Source organism: Schistocerca serialis, chromosome 5, assembly GCF_023864345.2.
Source record: "Schistocerca serialis cubense isolate TAMUIC-IGC-003099 chromosome 5, iqSchSeri2.2, whole genome shotgun sequence".
In the NCBI taxonomy this organism is placed as follows: Eukaryota; Metazoa; Arthropoda; class Insecta; order Orthoptera; family Acrididae; genus Schistocerca; species Schistocerca serialis.
In genome coordinates, this window is record NC_064642.1 from 601,347,634 (window position 1) to 601,374,582 (window position 26,949).

The 26,949-nt window shown below is 42.7% G+C and overlaps 1 protein-coding gene across 1 annotated transcript in view; it reads left to right on the forward strand.

The window, feature by feature from the left end:
- Positions 1-26,949, forward strand: part of LOC126481590 (alpha-tocopherol transfer protein-like) — a 178,350-nt gene that overhangs the window by 93,730 nt on the left and 57,671 nt on the right. Inside the window, exons 3-4 of the mRNA XM_050105450.1 lie at positions 6,790-6,949; positions 15,487-15,736. Of these exons, the coding sequence (XP_049961407.1) occupies positions 6,790-6,949; positions 15,487-15,736 (410 nt within the window). The remainder of the gene's footprint in view (positions 1-6,789; positions 6,950-15,486; positions 15,737-26,949) is intronic.

The following is a 26,949-nucleotide window of genomic DNA, read 5'->3' on the forward strand; positions in this document are numbered from 1 at the left end:
ACGCCAATGGTGGAAACATACCGCTCCCAGCACTCCTGCTTGCGTTGGCGGATAAGGCGGCGGGCCCGCGCACGCAGCCGTTTGAAGGTGATGAGGTGTTCTACGAAGGGATGTCGCCTGTGACGCTGGAGCGCCCGCCGGCGATCTTTAATCGCTTCAGCGATCTCAGGCGACCACCAAGACACAGTCGTCCACCGAGGGGACCCAGAAGAACGGAGAATGGTAGACTCTGCGGCAGTAACGATGACAGTGGTGACTGAGTGAACCAACGCATCAATGGCGGCATTAGAGAGAGGCTCAATAGCGGCAATGGAGGAGAACAAGTCCCAGTCAGCCTTATTCATAGCCCATCTGCTAGGGTGCCCAGAAGAGCGACGCCATGGCAGTGACAGAAAGATCGGAAAGTGGTCACTACCACAAAGGTCGCCATGCACACTCCATTGGACAGACGGTAAGAGGCTAGGGCTGCAGATCGAAAGGTCAATGGCGGAGTATGTGCCATGTGCCACACTGAAGTGTGTGAAGGCACCATCATTTAAAATCGAAAGATCGAGCTGGCCCAATAAATGCTCAACGATGGCGCCTCGACCTGTTCCCACTGACCCACCCCACAGAGGGTTATGGGCGTTGAAGTCGCCCAGTAACAAGAAAGGTGGCGGCAATTGGGCTATCAGCGCAGCCAGGACATTCTGCACGACGTCACCATCCGGTGGAAGGTAAAGACTGCAGACGGTAACAGCCTGTGGCGTCCACACCCGAACAGCGACAGCCTCTAAAGCTGTTTGTAGAGGGACAGACTTGCTGTGAAGAGAGTTAAGGACGTAGATGCAGACGCCACCAGACACCCTTTCATAAGCTGCCCGGTTCTTATAATAACCCGGATAGCCACGGAGGGCGGGGCTTCGCATAGCTGGAAACCAAGGTTCCTGAAGAGCAATGCAGAAGAAAGGGTGAAGGCTGATGAGTTGCCCGAGATCAGCTAGATAGCGGAAGAAACCGCTGCAGTTCCACTGGAGGATGGTATTGTCCATGGCTAAGAAAGGCATGAAGGGACTGGGGAGGCCGTTTACGCCGTGTGTTCACTCGCTGCCACCGTTTCAGTACCCGTGCGAGTGACATCCATGGCACCTGAGGGACCGGCGAGATCAAGGTCCTCAGCGGACGCCAGGAACTCTACCTCATCCTCAGATGCAGAGCTCGAAGGGTGTGGTGGGGTCGGTACCACCGCAAGTTCTTTGGCCTTAGAGGTCTTTTGCTTGGACTTCTCTCCCTGAACCTTGGGTTTCACCAGCTGGGAAGGCTTCACTGATTCAGTCTCCGGGACGGAGGAGGATCGCGAAGCCCTATGACCAGCCACTGGTGGCGACTTATGCCACTGTCTGGCGTCATCCTTCCCGCTGGTGGAAGCCTGGGAAGGGAGGGACCCAAGGGAACCCTTACGGGCGAGAGTAGCCAAAGAAGTTAGACACTTCTCCGGCTGAGAAGCGGAGACGGACGTCCCCTATGGTTGGGAGGATGTTGCTCCTGAGGTGGGTGGTGCAGAAGCAACCGTGTGGGTAGAGTCCCCCACGGGCAAGGGGGCAGGATGAGTTGTACTGCTCATCGAGCTGGCTGGAAGTCTCGAAACTGATGGGGCTAGCACAGTTGTTGTAGCAGTGGCGTAAGAAGATATTCTCACAGGATGTAGTCTGTCATATTTCCTTTTGGCCTCAGTATAGGTCAGTCAGTCCAGGGCCTTATATTCCATGATTTTGCGCTCTTTCTGAAAGACTTTGCAGTCTGGCGAGCAAGGTGAATGATGCTCTCCCCAGTTGACACAGATGGGAGGCGGGGCTCATGGAGTATTGGGATGTGATGGGCGTCCGCAATGTCGACATGTGAGGCTGGAAGTGCAGCGGGAAGACATATGGCCGAACTTCCAGCACTTAAAGCACCACATCGGGGGAGGGATATAGGGCTTGGCGTCAAAACGGTAGACCATCACCTTGACCTTCTCCAGTAATGTATCACCCTCGAAGGCCAAGATGAAGGCACTGGTAGCAACCTGATTGTCCCTCGGATCCCAATGAACGCGCCAGACGAAATGAACACCTCTACGCTCTAAGGTGGCGCGCAGCTCGTCATCAGACTGCAAAAGTAGGTCCCTATGGAAAATAACACCCTGGACCATATTTAAACTCTTATGTGGTGTGATGGTAACATTAACATCCCCCAACTTATCACAAGCAAGTAACCTGCGTGACTGGGCGGAGGATGCCGTTTGTATCAGTACTGACCCAGAGCGCAATTTGGACAAGCCCTCCACCTCCCCAAACTTGTCCTCTAAATGGTCGATGAAGAACTGAGGCTTTGTGGATAGAAAAGACTCCCCATCAGCTCTCGGGCAAACTAAGAATCGGGGCGAATAACTGTTACCGCCATCCTGAGACTTACGCTCCTCCCACAGCGTGGCCAGGGAGAGGAACGTTTTCGAATCGCACTTCTGAGCATTAAATTGAGCCCGAAAACGCTTAGAGACTGCTGGCGGCTGGCCGCCAGCGAGAGATGATGTACCACGCTTCATTGCGGGTCATCCGCCCTGATGCCACCTACTCCGACCAAGGGCCCTCCCCACAGGCGCCACCCAGCCTCAGCAATAGCCACCTGGCAGGATGGCCAATGCCGGGAGTCCTGATGCCCCAGGGAGATGGGCACCTACTCCTTGGCATACGTGGGGAGTTAACGGCGCAGGCATCAGTAGAGCGATCCCTGTGTTGTCAGGGGGCTACAACCAACAGGGTACATGGCGGCCCCACCACAACGGACTGGATACCATGCTGGATGTTAGGTAACATGTGGTCCATGGTCGCCGTCAGTGCAGAAAGTGGCACTGCACAGTGCAAGGTGGAAAGGGCACGCAGGAATGTATCCATGCCCAAGAGATGGAGAGCGGGCAGGACTGCAATGCAACGACAAATAAGCTGGCGAAAGGTCTGATCGCAAGATGGACACAATGCACCAAGTAAGGCGCCCTTCCCCATTCGGCTCGCTCTTCGGAAGAATTTTGAGATATGGAGGTCAAACCCAACAGGGGACCATCACATAAGGCCGAAACATTTGAGACTCCTTTTAGTCGCCTCTTACGACAGGCAGGAATACCGCGGGCCTATTCTAACCCCCGAACCCGCAGGGAGGCCCGGCCGATACATTGTAAATAGTCTTTATAGGTTTGCCGCCGAATGACATTATGTAAATTCCACAATATTGCCTCGGAGCAATTGTCCGACATCTTCAGATGGTTCAACCTTGCTGGTGGCCACCAGCAAGGTGTCGGACAGTTGCTTCAAAGAAAGATTGCGGAATTTGCACAATGTCACCCGGTGGCAAATCCGTTGAGACTATTTATAATAAAGAGTTGTTGTATCTTCACCAGAACCCGCCTCTGCTGCTGTCTACATACCCTACCTCCGTCACAGAACCGAGCCCACCACCCAGACAGCCTACCTTTCTCGCTTTTGCTGTACTTATGAAGTGTAAATGTATTTATCTTCTTCTTCTTCTTGTTTTCTTGTGACTGCAATAAATGAAACTGGAATTCTACTGTCAAGTGCAAATGGGTGAGCGGATAGGCGGGAAGACTGCATTGAGTGCATCTATGACAGGAAGAACGTACCTGATGGCGTGATAGAAGAGGAAACGGTAGTCAATAGGGGTGTAATAGCGGATATAGTATTAGAATCAAAATCTAAAAGAGCTCTGGCAGAGTTGAAATCAAATAAGACAGAAGGAACAGATAACATTCCCTCGAAATTTCTAAAATAATTGGTTGAATTGAGAACAAACAAATTACTCAAGCTGGTGTATACAGTATATGAGTCAGGCGAAAAACCATCTGCTAACAGAAAAGTGTCATCCACACAATTTCGAAGACTGAAAGAGCTGACAAGTGCGAAATTTATCGCACAATCAGATAAACGGCTCATGTATCCATGTTGCTGATAAGAGTAATATACAGAGAAATGCAAAATAAAGAAATGGCTCTGAGCACTATGGGACTCAACTGCTGAGGTCATTAGTCCCCTAGAACTTAGAACTAGTTAAACCTAACTAACCTAAGGACATCACAAACATCCATGCCCGAGGCAGGATTCGAACCTGCGACCGTAGCGGTCTTGCGGTTCCAGACAAATGCAAAAGAAAACTGACGATATGTTCGAAGGCGATCAGTTTGGCTTTAGGAAATGTAACGACACCAGAGATGCGGTTGATAATGGATTAAAGAAAAATCAAGACTCGTTCATAGGATTTGTCGACCTGGAAAAAGCATTCGACAATCATATGGTGCTCGGGCGTGGATGTGTGTGACGTCCTTAGGTTAGTTAGGTTTAAGTAGTTCTACGTTCTAGGGGACTGATGACCTCAGAAGTTAAGTCCCATACTGTTCAGAGCCAATCAGATGGTGCAAGATGTTCGAAATTCTGAGGAAAATAGAAGTAAGCTGTAGGAGATAGTGGTAATATACAATATGTACAAGAGCCAAGAGGGATAGGTAAGAGTGGAAGACCAAGGACGAAGTGTCCAGATTAAAAACTTTGTAATGGAGGGATGTGGTCTTTCGCCCCTACTTTTCAATTTATACCTGGAAGAAGAAATGACGGAAATGAAGAAATATTCAAGAGTGGACTTAAAATTCAAGGCGAAAGAACATCAATGATATGATTCGCTGACGATATTGCTATCCTCGGGAAAAATAAAAATAATTACGGAATCTGCAGAATGGGATAAGCAGTCTAATGAGTATAGAATATGGATTGATAGTAAACTGAATAAATACGAAAATAATGAGAAGTAACAGAAATGAGAACAGCGAGAAACTTACTAACAGGTTTGATGGTCACGAAGTAAATGACGTTAAGGAATAATCCATGACTGAAGGAGGAAGGAGGAAATTGAAAGCAGACTACTGCTGGCGGAAAGGGCATTTCTAGCCAAGAGAAATCTACTAGTATAAAACATAGGCCTCAATTTGAGGAAGAAATTTCTAAGAATGTACGTTTGGACCACAGCACTGAAGGGTAATGATACATGGACTGTGGGAAAACCGGAACAGAAGAGGATCGAAGGATTTGACATGCGTCGCTACAGACGAATGTTAAAAATTAGGTGGGCTAATACAGTACGGAATGAGAAGGTTCTAGGCAGACTCCGAGAGGAAAGAAATATATGGAAAATACTGAAAAGAATTTCTGAAATGTTATGGGACTTAACTGCTAAGGTCATCAATCCCTAAGCTTACACACTACTTAACCTAAATTATCCTAAGGATAAACACACATACCCATGCCCGAGGGAGGACTCGAACCCCCGCCGGGACCAGCCGCACAGTCTACGACTGCAGCGCCTAAGACCGCTCGGCTAATCCCGCGCGGCACTGAAAAGAAGAAGGTAAAGGATGATAGGAGACATCAGGGTACAATTTCCATGGTACTAGAGGGAGCCGTCGAGGGTAGAAACTGTAGAGAAAGACGGATGGACTACATCCAGCGAATAACTGAGGACCTAAGTTGGAAGTGCTACTCTGAAATGATGAGACTGGCACAGGGGAAGAATTTGTGGCAGACTGCATAAAAGCAGTCAGAAGACTGATGACTCAAAAAACACTGTATCTGACAGAACAAAATAACTTTTGTTTCCTCTTATGATCGATATTGACATTAAAACAATATGCTACATTAATTTTGACCGCTGTATGTATCTGGAAGCTTACTGTGTCTACAGACCGTTGATAAACGTCGTTCTTGTCCTTTCAGTATACGTCTTTCAAATCTACTTCGTGGTACTTCACTTTCAGCGTTAGTTGCGTATTTACTATTTGCTAGTCCTTCGTACACCTCTTCAGCATTGAACTAGACTTATTAATCTGTAAAACTAAGGCGATAGAGATCACATCCTTTGGAGAGTATCTGTTCTTCATCACCGTTCATTGGTTTTTGTAGATGAGTAAAAATAAGTTAGACTGGCTTCCTCTATTTTCCAACCCTATTTTCTGGAGATTTTGGAGTAGGTTTCAAATTGGTTGAAATGGCTCTGAGCACTATGGGACTTAACATCTATGGTCATCAGTCCCCTAGAACTTAGAACTAATTAAACCTAACTAACCTAAGGACATCACACAACACCCAGTCATCACGAGGCAGAGAAAATCCCTGACCCCGTCGGGAATCGAACCCGGGAACCCGGGCGCGGGAAGTGAGAACGCTACCGCACGACCACGAGCTGCTTGGAGTAGGTTTGCGAATTGTTCAACAGATATGAAGAATGAGCCACGTACATTGTCAGTTGCTGCTAATGAGTTGTGTTAAACCCCGTAATACTTCTGCTGAAAGCCTATCAGGTTCTCGGATGACATTATTACGACACTTTTTAAATTGTTCAAATAATCTCAAAGAATTAAGCGACGAGGAGTGGAGATTTAACGCCACATGGGTACGGTCAGTTTATTAGAGACAGAGCAGAAACTTCGGTTGGAGAACAATGGGGTAGGTAATCGGGCGTATTCTTTTGTAACAAACCCATTTGATTGCTCAATATGACCGACTAACAGAAACCAACTATGTACTGCATGGATTATATATACGATCAGAGGCAGAGAAACTGATGCTTGAATCTCAATGGTCGTTCGGTATTTATGTATTGGGCTATGAGTGTGGTACAAAGATGATTAGATGTAGGGGACTCGTCGGAATGCTTCTTTATATTCTTTATAAGCTATCTTAAATGATATTTTAGTCACACAATTATATCTTTCAGATGATGCCCGGATCGAAAGAATGTATATCAACTGCAAGTGCAGCATGGAACGCACCAAAATCGGCCTGGACGCTTACTTCTCTCTGAAACACCGAATGCCGGATCTGTCGATGAAGAGGGATCCCTTGGGCCCTGACGTAGAGCAAACTAAGAACAATATGTGAGTAAACCTCTTTTCACATTACAAGCATCTACAAAAGTACCCTATGTGGCGTCAGCCACAGCGTACAGAATAAATTTTGGTTGTTGGTTGGCTGAACCACGCACGTAAGCCAATTAAGATGTTTGCCTATCCCACTTGTGAGTATGACTAATAATAAAAAAATGTTCAACGAAACTGGCTCGCATATACCACCTGTGTAGTTACTGACGGAGGTCCAGTGTAGGCTCAAAATCTTACGGTAGCGAAACTTAGTAGATATTCTAATGCGTTAATGCCGAATAGATTGACGCCTGAAAAAATTAGTAGCAGTTTTGCCCGCCAGATGAAAATCTGTCACTCTGGCTGGAAGACGGACGTGTAGAAATGTTTCCATATGTAATGAGTTAGGAACGTCAGGTGGGCAGAAAAAGTGAAACAAATGAGAAGGGAATATCGTTGATTTTGTTACAACCGCTGCGTACACAATTTCGTTCAATATGAGCACAGGAGACATCGAAGAGAGGCTGCACAGCGACAGGTTTGCACTTGGTGGCCAAAATTTGAAACAATCTTTTTTTACAGTACACATTAGCATAGGCACATCTACCATGCTTCGCTGTCATACGATGATTACTGCTCACACTGGACTTCCATGAGTATCTGTACATAAATCATAATCACCCGGTGCCGTCATTAGCATCAAAGATCAATATCGTTAACACTGTTCCATCTTCCACGATCTCAAAATAGATTTTGCATCTTTTCTGTGGTCTCCCTCTACTGCGTTACTATATGATTTAGTAATTATACTCTAGCACTGGATATCTACTAACGACTTATCTTTAAACATAGCTCAGTTTATCTGACATGGTTCTCTTCCTCCCAGTATATTCTTGTGTATTCTGAGGCTGACAGTGTAGAAACTTTATTTCTGCTGCCTTGATTCTTTACTTTTCTTCAGGATTCAACATTCTGCTCCATAAAGGACTTTAGGGACTGTCGTTGTTCTATAAATCTTTATCATTGCCTCAACACTGCCTTTGCCATCTTTTCTCTTAACTGCGCCCCATGAATGTCAATGGAGTGCTCAAAATTTACAGTGTAACCAAGGTATTTAAGAAGCTGACTTGTTCCACAACTTTATATTCCATTGAGACTTTCTGTCCTCTGAATTGCTTCGTGCTGAATGGTTGCAACTTAGTTCCATTTACTGACTTTTTAAAATAACGTAGTTTTGTTGCTAAACGTAGCAAGTGGACTGACTTTCGTAAATCACCTGATTCCGTTATAACTACTTTGTCACCTGTATAGGGTAATACTGGATATCCTTGTCTAACAGTTGAGTTACAGGCATTTGCCTACCTTTTTTGTCCATTTATCTTCAGTTATTTTACGCTGTAGGTTTTTAACAGCATTTAGATGGCCTCCATTCTCTTGCATAATTTCCCATAGTTTACGTCGAGAATAATCGATATCTGCTATTTATGTAGGTTTCTGGATTTTGCAATGCTTTTCAGTTAATTTTGTCATACTAAATAATTTATTCGAAATGTTCTTGAAAGTAAAAGCATTAGCAACAACTGTTAAACGTTCACTGCCAACATGGCCTTTTAGGCTAAGAACAGTACCTACAATTAAGTCGTCCACCGTTTTCCTGATTTTTTTTTTGATTTTTTTTTTTTTTTTTTTTTTTTTTTTTTTTTTTTTTTTTTTGCAAAGGAACATCTTGTTTTTAACATCAGTCCCCTAGAACTTAGAACTACTTAAACCTAACTAACCTAAGGATATCACACACAACCATGCCCGAGGCAGGATTTGAACCTGCGACCGTAGCAGTCGCGCGCGGTTCCGGACTGCGCGCCTAGAACCGCGAGACCGCCGCGGCCGGCAGAAAGGAAGGAAAAATGTAGATTAATTCACTTCAGAAACCGAGAAGTTTTCTTACTTACTTATTTATTCATATATTTTTCTGTCGCTTGAGTCGCCGGAAGAGCATGGGGTTCAATAAATTGACTGTACAAGTCATTTTTATAATTCATTATGAATTTTTAAGAAGTTTCTACGAATAGAGGAAAGACGGCAACGACTTCTACAGGTACTAGCTCTGAACACTGTAGAATGATATATATTTTGAAAAGTTCATAAAGTATTTAAAATATACACGAAGTGAAGCCATAGGAGCTGTTGGTCCATAACAATATTAATAATTTCAAAAAAAAAATCAAGTTATAAGCAAGTCAATTAAGAGCTTAAGCTTTGAGTCTGCCTCTGAAAGGCTATCCACACTCACGTTTAAGTCGACCAACGAAGTACATACCGCTGTAAATGTTCACTCCCCTATAAACACTGACAACAGAAAGAATAAGAAGAAGGCAGAACTACTCTGGGACAAACTAGATGACACGATCCAAAATATAACCCAAAAACATAACGTCATCCCTCTAGGGGATATCAACGCCCATGTGGAGAGAGAGGAAAGGTGCAGGCATATAGTGGGGAGATACCCGGCACATAACAGGACGAATGAAAATGGTATCACGCTCATCGGATTATGCCAGGCGCACAGTTTGGTACTGAAGTCAACTAGCTTTAAGAAATGACCAAGAAAGCAGGAGACGTAAGGTTCACCTAACCTTCTCCTGGGAGATTTCCAGTTAGATCATGTTGCGATAAAGCGGATATTTCATAAGGAAATCCAAAATGTTAGTGTTCTCAGAGGAGCCAACCTCGACTCTGACCACTGCCTATCTAAAGCGAAACTGAAGATCATCTCCAAGAGTAACTTCCATAGGAAAAACCTTGCAGGCAGGAGATATGATCCAGATAAAATAAAGGAGAAGAAGGAGGAATGCGGCAAGCTAACCAGTGACCTAGAAGACTAGGACTCGAAGCAGATGGAGAAGAGTCTTATAACCAAAGCAGAGCAGCTTGGTCCTGTTACCAGGATGAAGAAGCACAGGTATTGGAACGATCAGTGTGATAGACTACTTGATCTGAGGAAGGAGGTGTGGCACATCTGGCAAACCAGAAAGGACGAGAGTGCCTGGCAGAAACTTGTGGAAACTAGGAAGATGGTGTCCAAGAAGATGAAGAAAGTTAAGAAGGCGCAAGAAGACCAGCTGCTCAGGAAGATAAATGACGACTCTGCTAAGAACGACATGAGGAACTATTATCGGATCGTCAGGGAGAAGCTAAGCAAATATGAGCCCCCAACTCTCCAACTTCAGCACAAAAAAAGGAACATGGCGTATAGTAGTAGGGGCAACTGTAAGATGCCAGCAGAATACTTCAAGGAACTTCTAAACTGCGAGGAACCACACCAAAAGATGACGTTCGATTGTGGACCGAAATCATCCCCCAACCCAAACTCTAAGCCTCCATCTCTAACTGAGATCCAGGCAATACTAAATCACATGGAATATTTCAAGGCATCAGGGGAAAACCAGGTAACAGCCGAATTATGGAAGTAGGCTAGCACAAATGCAATTGTCTTACTCCAGAAACTTTTTGAGGAGATATGGAAGAAAGGGATCATTCCAGAGGAATGGAAAATGGCCCTGATACACCATCTTCACAGAAAAGGTCCTAAATCGGATTCCACTAACTATAGAGGGATATCTTTGGTGGATATGACCTACAAGATATTGTCCAGAGCTTTACTAAAAAGAGCAGAATCCCAGTTGGATTGCCATATTGGGGAGTATCAAGCTGGGTTTAGGAAAGGAAGATTCTGCCCTGAACATATCTTAAGCCTCAGAAACATTTTAGCTTATCAGAAGCAGAGGGCGAAACCGTATATAGTGGCTATTGTAGACTTCCAAAACGCTTACGATTCCATAGACAGAGAGTCGTTGTTCAATGATCAATAGGAATTTACGTGGGATGGGACGCTCACGAATACGTTCTCTAAAGTCAGGTTAATGAGTGCACTATCGGAACCTTTTGAGATCAGAACAGGGGTCGGCAAGGGAATGGTCTCTCACCCCTTCTGTATAACTGTGGACTCAAAAAGATTGTGATGGAATAGAATGCAAGAACGAGAGGGGGAATAAGACTTGGAACAAAAAACAAAGGAATCACGATTAAGTGTTTGGCATTTGCTGACGACATTACGCTACTCGCGGAAATCTGGGAGGAAGCTAAAGAACAAATCGCCGAGTTACAAGAGCAGGCAGGGAAGATAGGATTTAAGATTTTTTACGAAAAACGAAGATTATGACGAATATATCAGATACTCCTAAGAGAATTAAAGTAGGAGCTCAAAAAAAGAGGTGGTTAGCAGTTTCAAGTACATAGGGAAATGGACTGAATGGAACAACCTTGAAGGATAAACAATCGAAGGAAGAAGGATTAAAATGGAACTAGCTTTCCAGAAAACCAAAAACGCATACAATAAGAAAGCCCCCTCTTGGAACACCAAAATAAGGCATTATAACACAGTAATTAAGCCGGAAGCGCTCTATGCAGCAGAGACACTAGTCATGAGGAGGAAAGGGCCAATGGAGAAATTAGAAATCAAGGAGAGGAAAATTTTGAGAAAGATAATGGGTCCCAAATTACAAAATAACAAACAAGTTTTCTATATAAACGAAGCTCTCTATGCAAAGTCGGAGAGACTCTCAGAAACCACGGGGAAAAGAGGATTTATTTCTGAGGACACATACCACGAATGAATCCCGACAGACTAACTAAACAAATCTTTGACTTCTTTTACAAAAAAGAGACTAAGCCTAATTGGTTGAAGGAAGTGGAAAAGGTTTGAGAGAACTCCAGATTAACGAAGTCATGTTAAAGAATGGTACAGCCAAGGCCGTGACCGAAGACAAAACTAAGAGGTTCCAATTTAAGATCAACACCAGGAAACCAATTCAGATATCAGAGGAGGAAAAAAAGAAGAGATCAGATAGAATGAGGAACTAGTAGGAGAAAAAGAGAGCACAAGCATCTAAGATCAGACGTACCCCAAATATGGGTAATTAGAAGTAAGAAAAAGAGCTTAAGCAGAAGAAAAACCGAGAAAATACCTTCAAAAAATTTGTCTACGTTTAGAGTCAAGAAAATATGGTGTCTGCTATCCTCAATCCTTGTGGGATGGTCTCTCACGAGTAATATTTATTGTTGTACAGTAGTACCGACAGTTTTAATAATGTCTTAGTTGCAACTTTTGACACATGGTGTGTATATATATCCTATCTTATTTTACTTGGAAACGCTTCCCCTTTTTCTGATTTCTGATTATAACGTAATTCTGAATGTCTGAAATATAGTTCTTTTTGCCCATTTTAAACGAAGTCACTAGAAGAACAAAAAAGTCAAGTTAGAAATGACTTTATAATAGCAGTCTTAGCTGGTATTTTTAAATACATAATGTAGCTAAGAATTCTGTGTTAATAATTCGCAAAGATAAATATCTGACGTATAATATGTTGGTCTATCATTGGCCAGAGTTGGTGTATACCATGTTAAGCTGAAACCACTGTAGCTGGATGAAGCCTTGTACCCGACTTACTATTACATAAAAAAGCACAACATTTATTTCTAAGAAATGACTCACGATAAGCACAAGCAAATATACCGGAAGGCTTCTTCGAGGAAAAATAAACTTCATCGAAGAGAAAGCTATTAAATTTCGGGTTATAAATTTTAGGTCGCTCCGATTATTTTATTCAAAAAGTGTAAAGTGTGCCGTAAACCTATATTACAAGGTCTGCAAAGTTTTGGACAACATACTGAAAAATGATTTTTCTTTATTATGTTAATCAAACTTTGAAATAAATCCATGTTCCGAACAGTGTGCATGAGTAGATGTACTGCAATATCATAATGTTTTTAAGTAAAGACATAAAGGAAGATTGAGGATTAAGTGCACAAATGGGTCTGATTTGTTTAACGAGTAGTCTTTGCAAATGAACTAATGAGTCTCAATATATGGCATCAATGAATTAAAATACATCACATAATCCGAGTAATATGTATCCCAATTTATTTCTTGCTATTATGTGAAACACTTATTAAGGAATTTCTTGTGTAATAGTGACCATAAGGCTTAGGGATATCAGCCGCAATTTCTCATGACATTTTTAAAAAATGAAACTGGTTCCTAGTTTGATGAAGAGGAGTTAACAGATCGTGAGTAACGAACGTACAGCAATACACGAATTTGACTGATTTTTTTCATTTTTAGAAGACCGAAGCGGCGATCCGTTTTACTTGCAAAAACCATTCAACATCAAGATCGCATGAATATTTCTTTATTTAAGACAAACGGTTTCGACAGACCTTTCTGTCATCTTCAGGTCTTAAGAAATCTTTCTGCTATGAAACGTGTTTATTTTACAATGTACTCCACACCAAGCAGTCATTGAATAAAAATCAGAAAATTATAAAATGTATGTCATAGTCAACTTAAAAAAAAAAAAAAGCAACTTGTGCCACTTTAAACAGCGTATAAGGCACCTTATTTTAAACACTGAAAATCCACGTTAAACGGCATATAAGGTATCTTATACGCCGTTTAAAGTTGATTTTCACTGTTGATAATATTTCAAGCTTACGTAAACAGATGTGCTATTGTGTACTCTGTTTTTGTGATGTAACAAGCGTCTGTGAGTGATATATATACATGGACATGGTCATTTGCATATGGTGCTTTACGCTTCTTAAAAATTTTACTTATGACAGATCTTTTGTAATGTTCTCATTTTTATCCATATGACAACGTAGTGTGAGGTCCTTCGTAAAATGAACAAGTTTCATAGCAAAAAGATTTTTTATGAACTGAAGATAACTGCAAAGTCTGTCGAAACCGATAATCTTAAATAAATAAATATTTTTGCGATATGGGTAGGTGAGTGTTTTTCCACACATAGAAATGATGTAGTACAGTGCATACACAGTGTCTTGCAGACCTATCAGGGCAATTCGTTTGTGGCGGCCATTACAGTCCAGACATCGCGTCTGTGTCACAAATGTTAAAGCTATTTATACCCTCTGATCCTTGATGTCAGTGGAAATTTAAGTTACCTTTCAGCTGGTGTATGAAATTATTTCCCATGTTATACACATACACTACTGGCCATTAAAATTTCTACACCACGAAGATGACGTGCTACAGACGCGAAATTTAACCGACAGGAAGAAGATGCTGTGATATGCAAATGATTAGCTTTTCAGATCATTCATACAAGGTGGGCGCCGGTGGCGACACCTACAACGAGCTGACATGAGGGATGTTTCCAACCGATTTCTCATACACAAACAGCAGTTCACCGGCGTTGCCTGGTGAAACGTTGTTGTGATACTTCGTGTAAGGAGGAGAAATGCGTACCATCACGTTTCCGACTTTGATAAAGGTCGGATTGTAACCTATCGCGATTGCGGTTTATCGTATCGTGACACTGCTGCTCGCGTTGGTCGAGATCCAATGAATCTTAGCAGAATATGGAATCGGTGCTTTGCGGAGGGTAAAATGGAACGCCGTGCTAGATCCCAAAGGCCTCGTATCACCAGCAGTCGAGATGACAGGAATCTTATCCGCATGCCTGTAACGGATAGTGCAGTCACGTCTCAATCCCTGAGTCAACAGATGAGGACGTTTCGAAGACAACAACCACGTGCACGAACAGTTCGACGACGTTTGCAGCAGCATGGACTAACAGCTCGGAGACCACGGCTGCGGCTACCCTTGACGCTGCATCGCAGACAGGAGAGTCTGCGATGGTGTACTCAACGACGAACCTGGGTGCACGAATGGCAAAACGTCATTGTTTCGGATGAATCCAGATTCCGTCTACAACATCATGATGGTCGCATCCGCTTTTGGCGACATCGTGGTGAAAGCACATTGGAAGCGTGTATTCGTCATCACCATACTGGCTTATCACCTGCCGGGGTGCCATTGGTTACACGTTTCGGTCACCTCTTGTTCTCATTGACGGCACTTTGAACTGTGGACGCTATATTTCAGATGTGTTACGACCCGTGGTTCTATCCTTCATTCGATCCCTGCGAAACCCCACATTTCAGCAGGATAATGCACGACCGCATGTTGCAGGTCCTGTACGGGCCTTTCTGGATACAAAAAATGTTCGACTGCTGCCATTGCCAGCACATTCTCCAGGTCTCTCACCAATTGAAAACGTCTGGTCAATGGTGGCCGAGCAACTGACTCGTCACAATGCGCCAGTCACTACTATTGAAATGTGGTATCGTGTTGAAGCTGCGTGGGCAGCTGTACCTGTACACGCCATCCAAGCTCTGTTTGACTCAATGCCCAGGTGTATTAAGGCCGTTATTACGGCCAGAGGTGGTTGTTGTGCGTACTGATTTCTCGGAATCTATGCACCCAAACTGCGTGAAAATGTAATCACATGTCAGTTCTGGTATAATGTATTTGTCCAATGAATACCCGTTTATCATGTGCATTTCTTCTTGGTGTAGCAATTTTAGTGACCAGTAGTGTAAGTAGTCCACTTCATTACTAGCTGTTACATTTTATTACACTTTTAACAATTTTCTATACTGAGCATGGCTCTAACACTAACATGTGGTGACAGAAAGATGATGGTGATGCCTCGGCTGACCAAGGAGGGGTACCGGATCATAATCAACACGCAGCTCGACCCAGACCCCTCCAGCTATGTCTTCGCTACCCACGCGAAAATGGTTCTAATGGAGCTCGAGATAATGATGGGAGAAGACTACAGCCTTGGAGACGTCTACGTTATCGATCTGGCCAATGCGACAATGGGACACCTGCTCCGGACTGACATAAACTGCCTCAGAAACAGTGAACTGTTGTCCAGGGTAAGTAGACCCTTATTCCAATAAACATATAACCTACTACGACCTCGCTACAAACCAGCTGAAAAATTCGCAATTTAGTTTTTGTGTACTGAAGGTTACTTCTCTACATTATCTTGTTCTATGACGCAAAGAAAAAGTGTCTTCATTGTTTACACCTCCGTGTCATATCAATCACATAGAATAATATTGTGCAACACATCAGTTAATGAATTTCGGCGCATATAGTAAATTGTGACGTCCGTACAAACATTATGATTAATTTTTCGTCTGAAAGTAAAAATATTGCCTATTTATTCGGCATTTTCATTTCTCTGCATTACACTTTCTTTCAGTAGATAATGACACATATATTTTCAGTGATTTACGCGAGTCTGCTACAATTATTTTCAATTAAGTGGCATAAACACTGCAGGAATCTCTTCGCATGGTCCCTAAATCACTTTCATATCTCTGTGAAGTCATGTTGTTTTCGACCAATGCGAATTGTTTGCGGTTTGCATGTCATGAGGTATTCCTTGTTTGACAACGTATTCTCTATTTTTGTTTATGTTCTGTTAAGGCTTGGTAAGTGGTGGAGTTGTTTGCAGAGAAGCCTGTTTGTGTCCGGTGCAAGTCCTTTAATTTTGCGGTCATTCTACAATGAATAACGAGTTGAGGGGAACCACTTGAATGTACCTGCTATAGTGAAGCTTAGTTAAAGTGGTGAGGTTATACTGGCATCGCTTCGTCATGATTACTCCGAAGAAAGATCGCAACACAAGGAGCTGTGCAACATGAACGAAAATTGGTAGTCGTGTTACTACATTTGAAACATGATTCTATCCATCGCTGACGCCTTTGTCCCGAATTTTGGGCGGAGGTGGCGTGGTTAAATCGGATTTGGCATATTAATTTGAAGGGGTGGCCGGATGCCACAGGGGAGTGTTATGGGACCATTGCTTTTCACAATATATATATAAATGACCTAGTAGATAGTGTCGGAAGTTCCATGAGGCTTTTCGCAGATGATGCTGTAGTATACAGAGAAGTAGCAGCTTTAGAAAATTGCAGTGAAATGCAGGAAGATCTTGAGCGGATAGGCACTTGGTGCAGGGAGTGGCAACTGACATTTAAAATAGACAAATGTAATGTATTGCCAATACATAGAAAGAAGGATCCTTTATTGTGTGATTATATGATAGCAAACAAACACTGGAAGCAGTTACTTCTGTAAAATATCTGGGAGTATGCGTACGGAACGATTTGAGGTGGAATGATCATATAAAATTAATTGTTGGTAAGTCGGGTGCCAGGTTGAGATTCATTGGGAGAGTCCTTAGAAAATGTAGGTGGCTTACAAAACACTCTTTCGACCTATACTTGAGTATTGCTCATCGGTGTGGGATTCATACCAGGTTGGGTTGACGAAAGAGATGGAGAAGATCCAAAGAAGAGCGGCGCGTTTCGTCACAGGGTTATTTGGTAAGCGTGATAGCGCTACGAAGATGTTTAGCAAACTCAAGTGGCAGACTCTGCAAGAGATGCGCTCTGCATCGTGGTTTAGCCTGCTGTCCAGGTTTCGAGAGGGTGCGGTTCTGGATGAGGTATCGAATATATTGCTTCCCCGTACTTATACCTCCCGAGGAGATCACGAATGTAAAATTAGAGAGATTCGAGGGTGCACGGAGGCTTTCTGGCAGTCGTTCTTCCCGCGAGCCATACGTGACTGGAACAGGAAAGGGAGATAATGACAGTGGCACGTAAAGTGCACTCCGCCACACACCGTTGGGTGGCTTGCGAAGTATAAATGTAGATGTAGATGCCCTTCCTGCCGCCACCCCGTACCCCCCGGAATGGAATCAGAGTACCCCATCTGTCTGCGTCTAGTGTAAATCATGGAATAGTGCGGACGTTTCAAAAGTCTGTGAGTCGTGTAACTGAGACGCGACGTGGGTACCAGCCAGGTAGTCACCTAGAGGGATGTGGAAAACCGCCTAAAAACCACATACAGGCTGGCCGGCACACCGGCCCTCGTCACTAATCCGGCGGACGGATTCGTTCTGGGGCCGGCGCGCCTATCCGAGTCCAGGAAGTAGCGCATTAGCGCTCTCATCTAACCTGTTGATTCTACATTTGAAACATGATGTCCATTAAAATTTAGCGCCTGTCACGTAAGAGTGTCACTAGGAACACCACTAGGATGCAAATCAGGTTTGTTTAAATACACACTGTAGCGCATTGGCCACATTTCAGATTGGACGTGATGAGTTGTTGTTAGTGAATAATGCCTTTAAAGCGGAAAAACGCCATTATCTACATCTCAATGAGTTTGAAAGAGGTCGTTTAATCCGGCTACGAGAAACTGGATATTCCTTCTGCGATACTGCAGAAAGACTTGGCACGAATATGGCAACTGTACATTATTGCTTGCAGCGGTGGTCACAGGAATGTAATGTCGCATAAAGACCGGGCTCCAGACGGCCACGTGGCACTGCCGAGAGAGGAAACCATCGTGTTCGGCCTATGGAAAATCGTACTGCATCTGCAGTAGCAATTTGAGCAGCAGTTGGCACCATAGTGACGCAACGAACTGATACAAATCGTTCGCTTCAAGGACACCTCCGAGCCTGATCCCTTATGTTGTTCATATCACCGATCCCAAACCACAGCCATTAGCGACTTCGGAGATGTCATGTATCAGCTCACTGGACGACAGGTTTGAGGTCTTGTTTTTTCTGAAGAAGGCTTGATATGTCTCGGTGCCAGTGATGGCCCTATGCTGTTAAGAAAGACGCTAGTTGAGCGCCAGCAGCCAGCCTGTCTAAGTGCTACACACACTGGACCTACACATGGAGTTATGGTCTGGGTTACGATTTAGTATGACAGCAAGAGCACTCGCGTGGTTATCCCACGTATCCTGACTGCAAATTTGTACATCAATCTGATGATTCGATCTGTTGTGTCGCCATCCATAAACAGCATTCCAGGCGATGGTTTACAACTGGATAATGCTCTCTGTTGCGAGCTGACATCCCAAAGTTCGGGCCCACATGCGGTTCCTTTTTGTCTAAATGTCTTGGCACAAACTCGTCTAGGGGTAGAACCGCACGTGTCGAATTACACGCGATTAATTAGACACTTGTGACCCTTTGGTTAAATTGTCTGGCTGACGGCAAGTTTGCGAAACTGTATGAACCATTCAAAGTTACTATGACATATAACAGCAATAATAATAATAATTTCCGGAGCTAAATTAACGACCTATAAATGATGTAGGCCACACAGTTGCGATTTGGTTAGTATAATGTTTATTCAGAAAGCAAACTAATAGCAAAAGAGGTCATACTTATACTGTTACACTCAAGCTCATATCCATTTGACCCAGTTCGATCACTCACAATCTCATCGCGAAACACAAGTCCAATACTCCACCACGATATTTACACGAAAAGTAAGAGTTCACACCAGGCGCACGGCTGCTCACCGCTCAGAGACTAAGTCCCGCGATACCACACGCTGCGAAATTTTCTAAGTCGTTTCGCTTTCTAGCTGCCTGAAGACAGACTGTCCGCTTTTGCGTCTCAGTCCGAACCGACCTCTTTGGTGTCTAGACCAGAACTGTCCGCTTTCGCGTCTGCACCAGCACTGTCCCTCTGCCCGTCCCCGGCCGCGTTTCCCGCTCGCCGAGTATCGTCACTCAACTGACTAGGGCAGTTACCTTTCCTGCAGACGTTCATCTAGTTGGCTACAGCTTATTCTACATTATTTTACATTTTAACATATTTAAATGATCAAAGGTTAACCACTATCACGTTCTAAACAAAGTAACAACAATATCCATGACATAATGAACGTTAAATTTTTTTACGTAAAACCAATACAATTCCCTTCTTATCTTTGAATGTCACGGTCAATAGCCTTGCGTCAATATGCTTTCTGATGAATAAATAAAGAACAAAAGTAACTATTACGCACTAAGCTTTACAACAAATATTATATTACCTAATGATTCAGTAAAGTGTCATGCTGTCATCGTTCAGTGTGTTTTGTGTGGAGGAAATGATGATCTGATGCTTAACTGAACATACTGATAATTTAAATTTACTATATCTTTTCAAAAAATAAAGTTACAGAGTTGATATTAACACCATTTGTCATTTTAATGATGCCCTTCTATGTGAAATGTCGATCGTTAAGATCGACCAAAGCGTTCATATTTTAGCATTCACGCCCTTGTTACAAAATTTGTCAATTTAACTTTAACAGTAGATCCTAAACTATTATAGATTTGACCAATATTCAAGTTTTATTGGGATCACCACGAAAATTTATGAACGATGGTAGATTAAAATTACTGTGGCTACATTCCCTGAATCACTGCAGAACTAAATAGTTTTCTTAAATGTTTCCCTTTGTAGCCGATCTTAGGTCTGCCATATTAATATTGCTACGTCTCCCTGGTCACAAACAGCTTCTACGGGGCTTCCCTATGACGTAGGTTCTAATCTGTCTCACTCGCCCACTACAGTGCCTAGGCCCCATTCAGCACAATAGACTCCTGTGAATTTCCCCAACTCGTGGCGAATCTGCGCCCTTTGTGGCACACGGTCTTAGACGACAAGGTTTATTTCATAATTCCTGAAGGCTGACTCTTTCAGCCATATATTTAAATGAGAGCGAAATGATCGTTGACTCACACTGTCGACATGTTGCCTTTATCTGTTTTATCATCAGATGTATCTCCTATAGAGCACGTACGAGACATCATCTGACCACAACTCTGACTCCATCGACCAACAGCATTAACAGTATCTGTATTGACTGACCAAGTGCGACGGACACTTAACTCCATCCCACAAACCGAAGTTCAGCACCTGTACAGCACAATCCATACATGTTTGCATGCTTGCTTTCAACATTCTGGAGCTTATATCGGTTATTAATGTACCAGCATTTCACATTTGCAATGGCTTATTCACGCTTACGTTCACCTGTGCTCTTGCAATGTCAGTCATATAAATATGTTACGTGGGCATATATTCCCAAAATTTTAATACCCTACCTTAATTATTTTTTGATGATGTGATCCTTTTTCGCAAGTGTCAGTTGAATGGAAACTGATTATAGCGTCGCACATTATCTGCTTCCCTCATCGTGCGGTAAATTCAATGTTGGTACCACGATAATGGAATGTAATCGAATTAAATCAGGTGATGCTGCGGGATTTAGATTAGGAAATGAGATGCTGAAAGTAGGAGATGAGATTTGCTATTTGGGGAGCAAAGTAACTGACGATGGTCGAAGTAGAGAGGATATAAAAAGTAGACTGGCTATTTGGGGAGCAAAATAACAGACGATGGTCGAAGTAAAGGGGATATAAAATGTAGACTGGCGATGGCAAGGAAAGCGTTTCTGAAGAAGAGAAATTTGTTAACATCGAGTGTAGATTTAAGTGTCAGGAAGTCGTTTCTGAAAGTATTTGTATGGACTGTAGCCATGTATGGAAGTGAAACGTGGACGATAAATAGTTTAGACAAGAAGAGAGTAGAATCTTTCGAAATGTGGTGCTACAGAAGAATGTTGAAGATTAGATGGGTAGATCACATAACTAATGAGGAGGTATTGAACAGAATTGGTGAGAAGAGAAATTTGTGGCACAACTTGACTAGAAGAAGGGATCAGTTGGTAGGACATGTTCTGAGGCATCAAGGGATCACCAATTTAGTATTGGAGGGCAGAGTGGAGGGTAAAAATGTAAGAGGGAGACCAAGAGATGAATGCACTAAACAGATTCAGATGGATGTAGGTTGCAGTAGATACTGGGAGATGAAGAAGCTTGCACAAGATAGAGTAGCATGGAGAGCTGCATGAAACCAGTCTCTGGATTGAAGACCACAACAACAACACCCTCTCCTGAAGCATAAAACGGTTTCCACTCTGCTCAAAACCGGGAGATAAGGTTATGATGGTCCAACTGCTTGTGTTGATTGTGAGCGCCTATGCGAGGTTGTAACATCATTTCTTCGTCTTTAGATATAAGATAATTCCATCTCAACCTACTGCTTTCGGATTTCTTTCGATGCATATCTGATCATTATCTGAAAAAAATAAACACTAGACTGCAGCACTCTACATGCAGTCATCTCGTGTTGTTTTGAGGGTTTGCCTCATAACCCACCTAATTTTAAGTACTTCGATACGTATCACGTTCCAGACACGAGCCATCAGTACTAAGCCACTATTCTCTGTATGGGTTTGGGTTTTAGGTCCAGCCGAGATAGGTCGACGAGTGGTGTTCCGCCGACTGCTGTTTGTTACACATCATTCGGATTGATTTCGCACATTTGTAAAATGGTATGTAAATGAGGTATTCGGGATTTATAACTTCTTTCAGATGGTTTACAGATTCTTTACAGTCAAATTCAATGACTGAAAAATTCAGGAAACAAACTTCCAGCACACCTGGATGCTACAAGAAGAAAGCTATTACATGTTCAGTTTGGTTCAGCACCTTTACGAATCAGTACTCTGCTTAGCGTTGAAGTACTATAATTATCTGCAGCTCCGCTCACGCATCAGTAGTTTTGTTACGAAGAATGTTGGTGTGGAAGTAACCTAGTAATGTATAAATACAGTATGTGGGTACAAAAAGCTCTAGATATGCATGTGTGCATGAAAGAAAGTTTGTAGGTTGCTATCTAGGTACACAATGAATGTGTTCTTATTTTTTGCCATATGTCCAACCTCAGTTAAAAATCTGACTAACTATAAGAATGTTATTTGTTTTTGTTTCCTTATTGCAAAATACTAAATTGACACAGTTCAGTCACAACGTTTTTAGTCTTGCTTTCATTTGCAAGGACGTACATACTTTGTGGGTTGTATACACGTTAGTTCTCCATGAGAAAAACACAATTTTTCTAAATACACACAGGCACTTTTGAATGTTTGCCGTTGAGCTTTATATGTGGTCATTCAAACGTAATTTTTGGCGGGAGATGCAATATTGTGACTGAAAAGGCGTACCCGTAGGTACAGTTGGAATTATCACTTTAGTCGGCATAATCGTTCTGTGAGATTCAGCAACTATTTAAATAATTAAGATAATTATAATTTATTGTTTGGCCGCACTTTTTAATTATATTACGTATATCAGTCACTCTGAATCATCTTCAGATCTAAGTAGCTGGATCAACATCATTTCTCATCTACTCAGATATGTGGTTCTGAGTAGACAACACAAATTGCTGGCGCAACTATTTAGATCTAAAGATGATCCAGAATGATCCAAAAATGTAATCTAATGAAAAATGTGCAACTAAGAGGCAACAATAAATGAGAATCATCTTAATAATTGAGGTTCGTGGAGTTAAAACAGTTTCTTCTTTGGTTCAGACACTATTTATTATCGCCCTAACAATATTTTAGCCCAGACGTGTAATTTATAATCGTGTTCCCTTGAAAATCAAGATTTCGCATTAAGAGCACCGGAAAATCACCTTTAAACCTCATTTTATGAAACACCCTCTCCTGACAATCCAAAGAGTTGAAAAGCTCTACAGGGTATGCCGTGACTTGTTGAGTGTCTGTAATACACTGAGGTGGCAAAAGTAGTGGGATAGATATATGCACATGTTCAGAGGACAGCAGTACCGCTTACACTTGGTACAGGAGAGCAGTGCGTTGGTGGAGCTGCCGTTTGTACTCAGGTGATTCATTTTAAAAGCTTCAGATGTGATTATGGCCGCATTTTGTGAATTAAGGTTTAGAATGCGGAATGGTAGTTGAAGCTACGCGCATGGGCTATTCCATTCTGGAAATCGTTTGGGTACTCAGTGTCCAGAATGTGCCGAAGACAAATCTCAGGTATTACCTCTTACCACAGACAATGCCATGGCCGACGGCCTTCACTTAACGACCGAGAGCAGCGGCGCTTGCGTAAAGTCGTCATTGCTAACAGACAAGCAATACTGCATGAAACAACCGCAGCAAACAATGTGGGACGTATGACGAACGTCTCCGTTAGGACAGCGAGGTGAAAACTGGCGTTAATGGGCTATGGCAACAGACAAGCGACGCAGGTGTCTTTGCTAACACCACGACATCGCCTGCAGCGCCTCTCCTGGGCTCGTGACCATATTGGTTGGACCCTAGACGACTGGAAAGCGCTGCCCTAGTTAGATGAGTCCTTATTTCAGTTGGTAGGGTGTAATGGTAGGGTTCGAGTGTGGAGCAGATCCTAGAAAGTTACGCGATAATTTTGCCACCTAGCGAACATTTATGGGACATAATCGAGAGGTCAGTTAGTACATAAGTCCTGCATCGGTAACACTTTCGCAGTATTATGGATGACTGTAGAAGCAGTGCGGCTCAGTATTTCCGCAGGGGACTTCCAACGACTTGTTTAATCCATGCCACGAAATGCGGGCATGGAGGTTTGACACGACATTAAGAGGTATCCTACAACTTTCGTCATCTCAGTGTGTTATCAACGGAGAGATATTTTTATAATATCTGCTTCTAATTCGGACATAATTTTTTCATGTCTGTCCCAAAACTTCATTAGTTGGCTCGAAAAGTGCCCTTTCACACAGTCGTTCTTGGTTTCCCGTATTTTGTGGAAATGCAGGGCAAAATTTTCTCGCCAACCATGCCGTTAGCACTCAAATCAATACCATCTTCGTTGATTTTCAGGAGAAAATCTGCATATTGCACTGATTCTGTGTCTTTATGAACTTGTACGCAGATGTTTGTGGTTAAACTATTTTTCTTAATATGTTGCCATGTGTCTGAAACTTTGAACATGCATTTACTTCATCTGCCAGTGTGTTGTTAGTTATTACGTCTAAAATCGCCAGCCAATACCACGACCATCCCTCCTACGACAGTTGGTTTGCTTTTAATATGTTGTATGGTGCGATTTAGCGCTTCAGTTTGCTCCTTTGTGGAACATTGTACATTCTTCCTTAACCAAAAATGTACACTGCTCTAATATGCATCCACGATCGATACTTTCTACGACTGCTTCGCGAGCTTGGTTCAACAGCAGTAATGAATAAGCCATACGGCCACCATCGAGTAACATGGCAGCGAAGAGGCAGCTGCAACAGCAACTCTTATATTTTTCCGAATTTCGGCTAAGAACGAATTTATAAGAAAGGTTCAAAAATGGTTCAAATGGCTCTGAGCACTATGGGACTTAATTTCTGAGGTCATCAGTCCCCTAGAACTTAGAACTACTTAAACCTAACTAACCTAAGGACATCACAAACATCCACGCCCGAGGCAGGATTCAAACCTGCGACTGTAGCGGTCGCGCGGGTCCAGACTGTAGCGCCTAGAACCGCTCGGCCGCTCCGGCGGGCATAAGAAAGGTCTTACCCGTTTCTCACCAGGGTATCTAAAAGATAAAAACCACCCTCATCACTCTCAGTTTGTTGGATGACATTGTTGTCTGTTCTGGATTCAATTCCGGGAAGTATTCATTGCGTTGCTATTACAGTGAAATTGTAGCATACTCTTTTCTCCTTGTAAACCCCCAACTAACTTCCTCAATTATGATTGGTGGGCTCAGTTCGAAGTCAGATAAATCTTTTTTCCATTTAACGTCATTACGTCGTCTTCCACCCTCATGAGAGCTTCATTGGAAATAAAATCATAGTCTGTAGCAGTATAGGCTTTAAATATTATACGACATATCTTGCGTCATGTCGCTTTTGTGTTTCTTCCACATTTTTTGGGGATTGGAAGACCCGGAGGTGGCAATTAGCGAGGCAAAAACCTCTCTCATTTTAGTCACGGATAAACATTCTACAGCCTCCTATTTGGTTATATAGCCTTGATTGTCATTTTCTAATAACCTATTTGTCTCACATGCCTCTCTGAATGTTAATATTCATTGTACACTCTGTTTTTTAGAATCTTTGAAATGAGTGGGCTCTGAGACATAGAACCGTCTGAACTCTACCTAAAGTGCATCCGGATTTAAAACTATGTAGCTTGATCACTATATAAGTTAATGTGTTAACAAATATATTTCATAGTGCTCATTGAACTGCGAGCCTCCAGACTGATATGCGCATTAAACAATATTGGCAAATTATGGGAAATCAAACTATCTGCCGTTTAGAAGCTTATTTCTGTTCGGCCTATGTTTTCTGGTGCTGTTGGTCGGTTATAGGTGATTCTGTACATGGTCCCATCGTAACAGCTTCTTGGGAACTTTTGAGTGTATTGTCCACCTCCCATGCTAGGAGACAGAGGATTATTAGAGCCACAGGGATCGAGGATAATTGTTTTTTTTTAATTTAAGGTTATGTAGTGTCTTGTCAGTGGATGATTCAGCTATTTCTTCGCTGATGATGTTATGAAGTTGATTATGTCTCAATTTATCTATTACGTAAAGTTAAATATGTACACGTGGTAAACCGCATTTTGGTCTTTCAGTGGAGTACATAAAGTGTAGCATTTCTCCGCGTATTTTTCCCTTAATTGAATTTAGTTTCTTTATCTTCAACTCAAAAATTCTTGTAACTATATCATGTCTGTCAATAGCACCCAGTTCTGGTAATGACAGAGGTATCAGGGGCTATTCACAAGTGGAGAGAGTTATGGCAGTTATTGGCTTTCCATCTTAGCATACATATTGAGTAAAACTGAGGTGCCTGCATCGTAATAGCACATTAAAATCGTTTTCTCGTATCATCATAACATAAAAGTCCATAACTGATATTTTTCTTTGGTAAGGATAAGCCCATTATAGGGTTGAATGGCGGCATTTGCAAATGATAACTATAGAGGAAATTACAGTATTAGCATATTGTAAATAAATACTGCATAAAAAGGATCTACAGGTACTCCAACAATGAAAAACAGGCACTTACTGTTGCGAGAGCGCGGCGCACGTCCACCTAATGCAAGTGTCAGCGGCACACTGAGAATACGTACAATGACGAGTCTGTAGTGCGCTATCAATGGAAATTATAAACCAAAAATGTAGCGTGGGGTCTGCTGATACCCCACCCGTGTAGTTACAGGTTAATGATTACAGCCACTAGCGAATCATATTTCTGGCACTCTCATATCTCGAAACAAGTCACCTTTCTCGAACCTACCTCCTACAGTAAAATTCCCGCCTCGTTTTAGGTAGCCCCTACGCATCCTGCAACTGCCCCCTCAGACTCTACGCTAACACCTCTGCAGCTTTGCACACGTGATCGTTCGAGTGTAAGTCG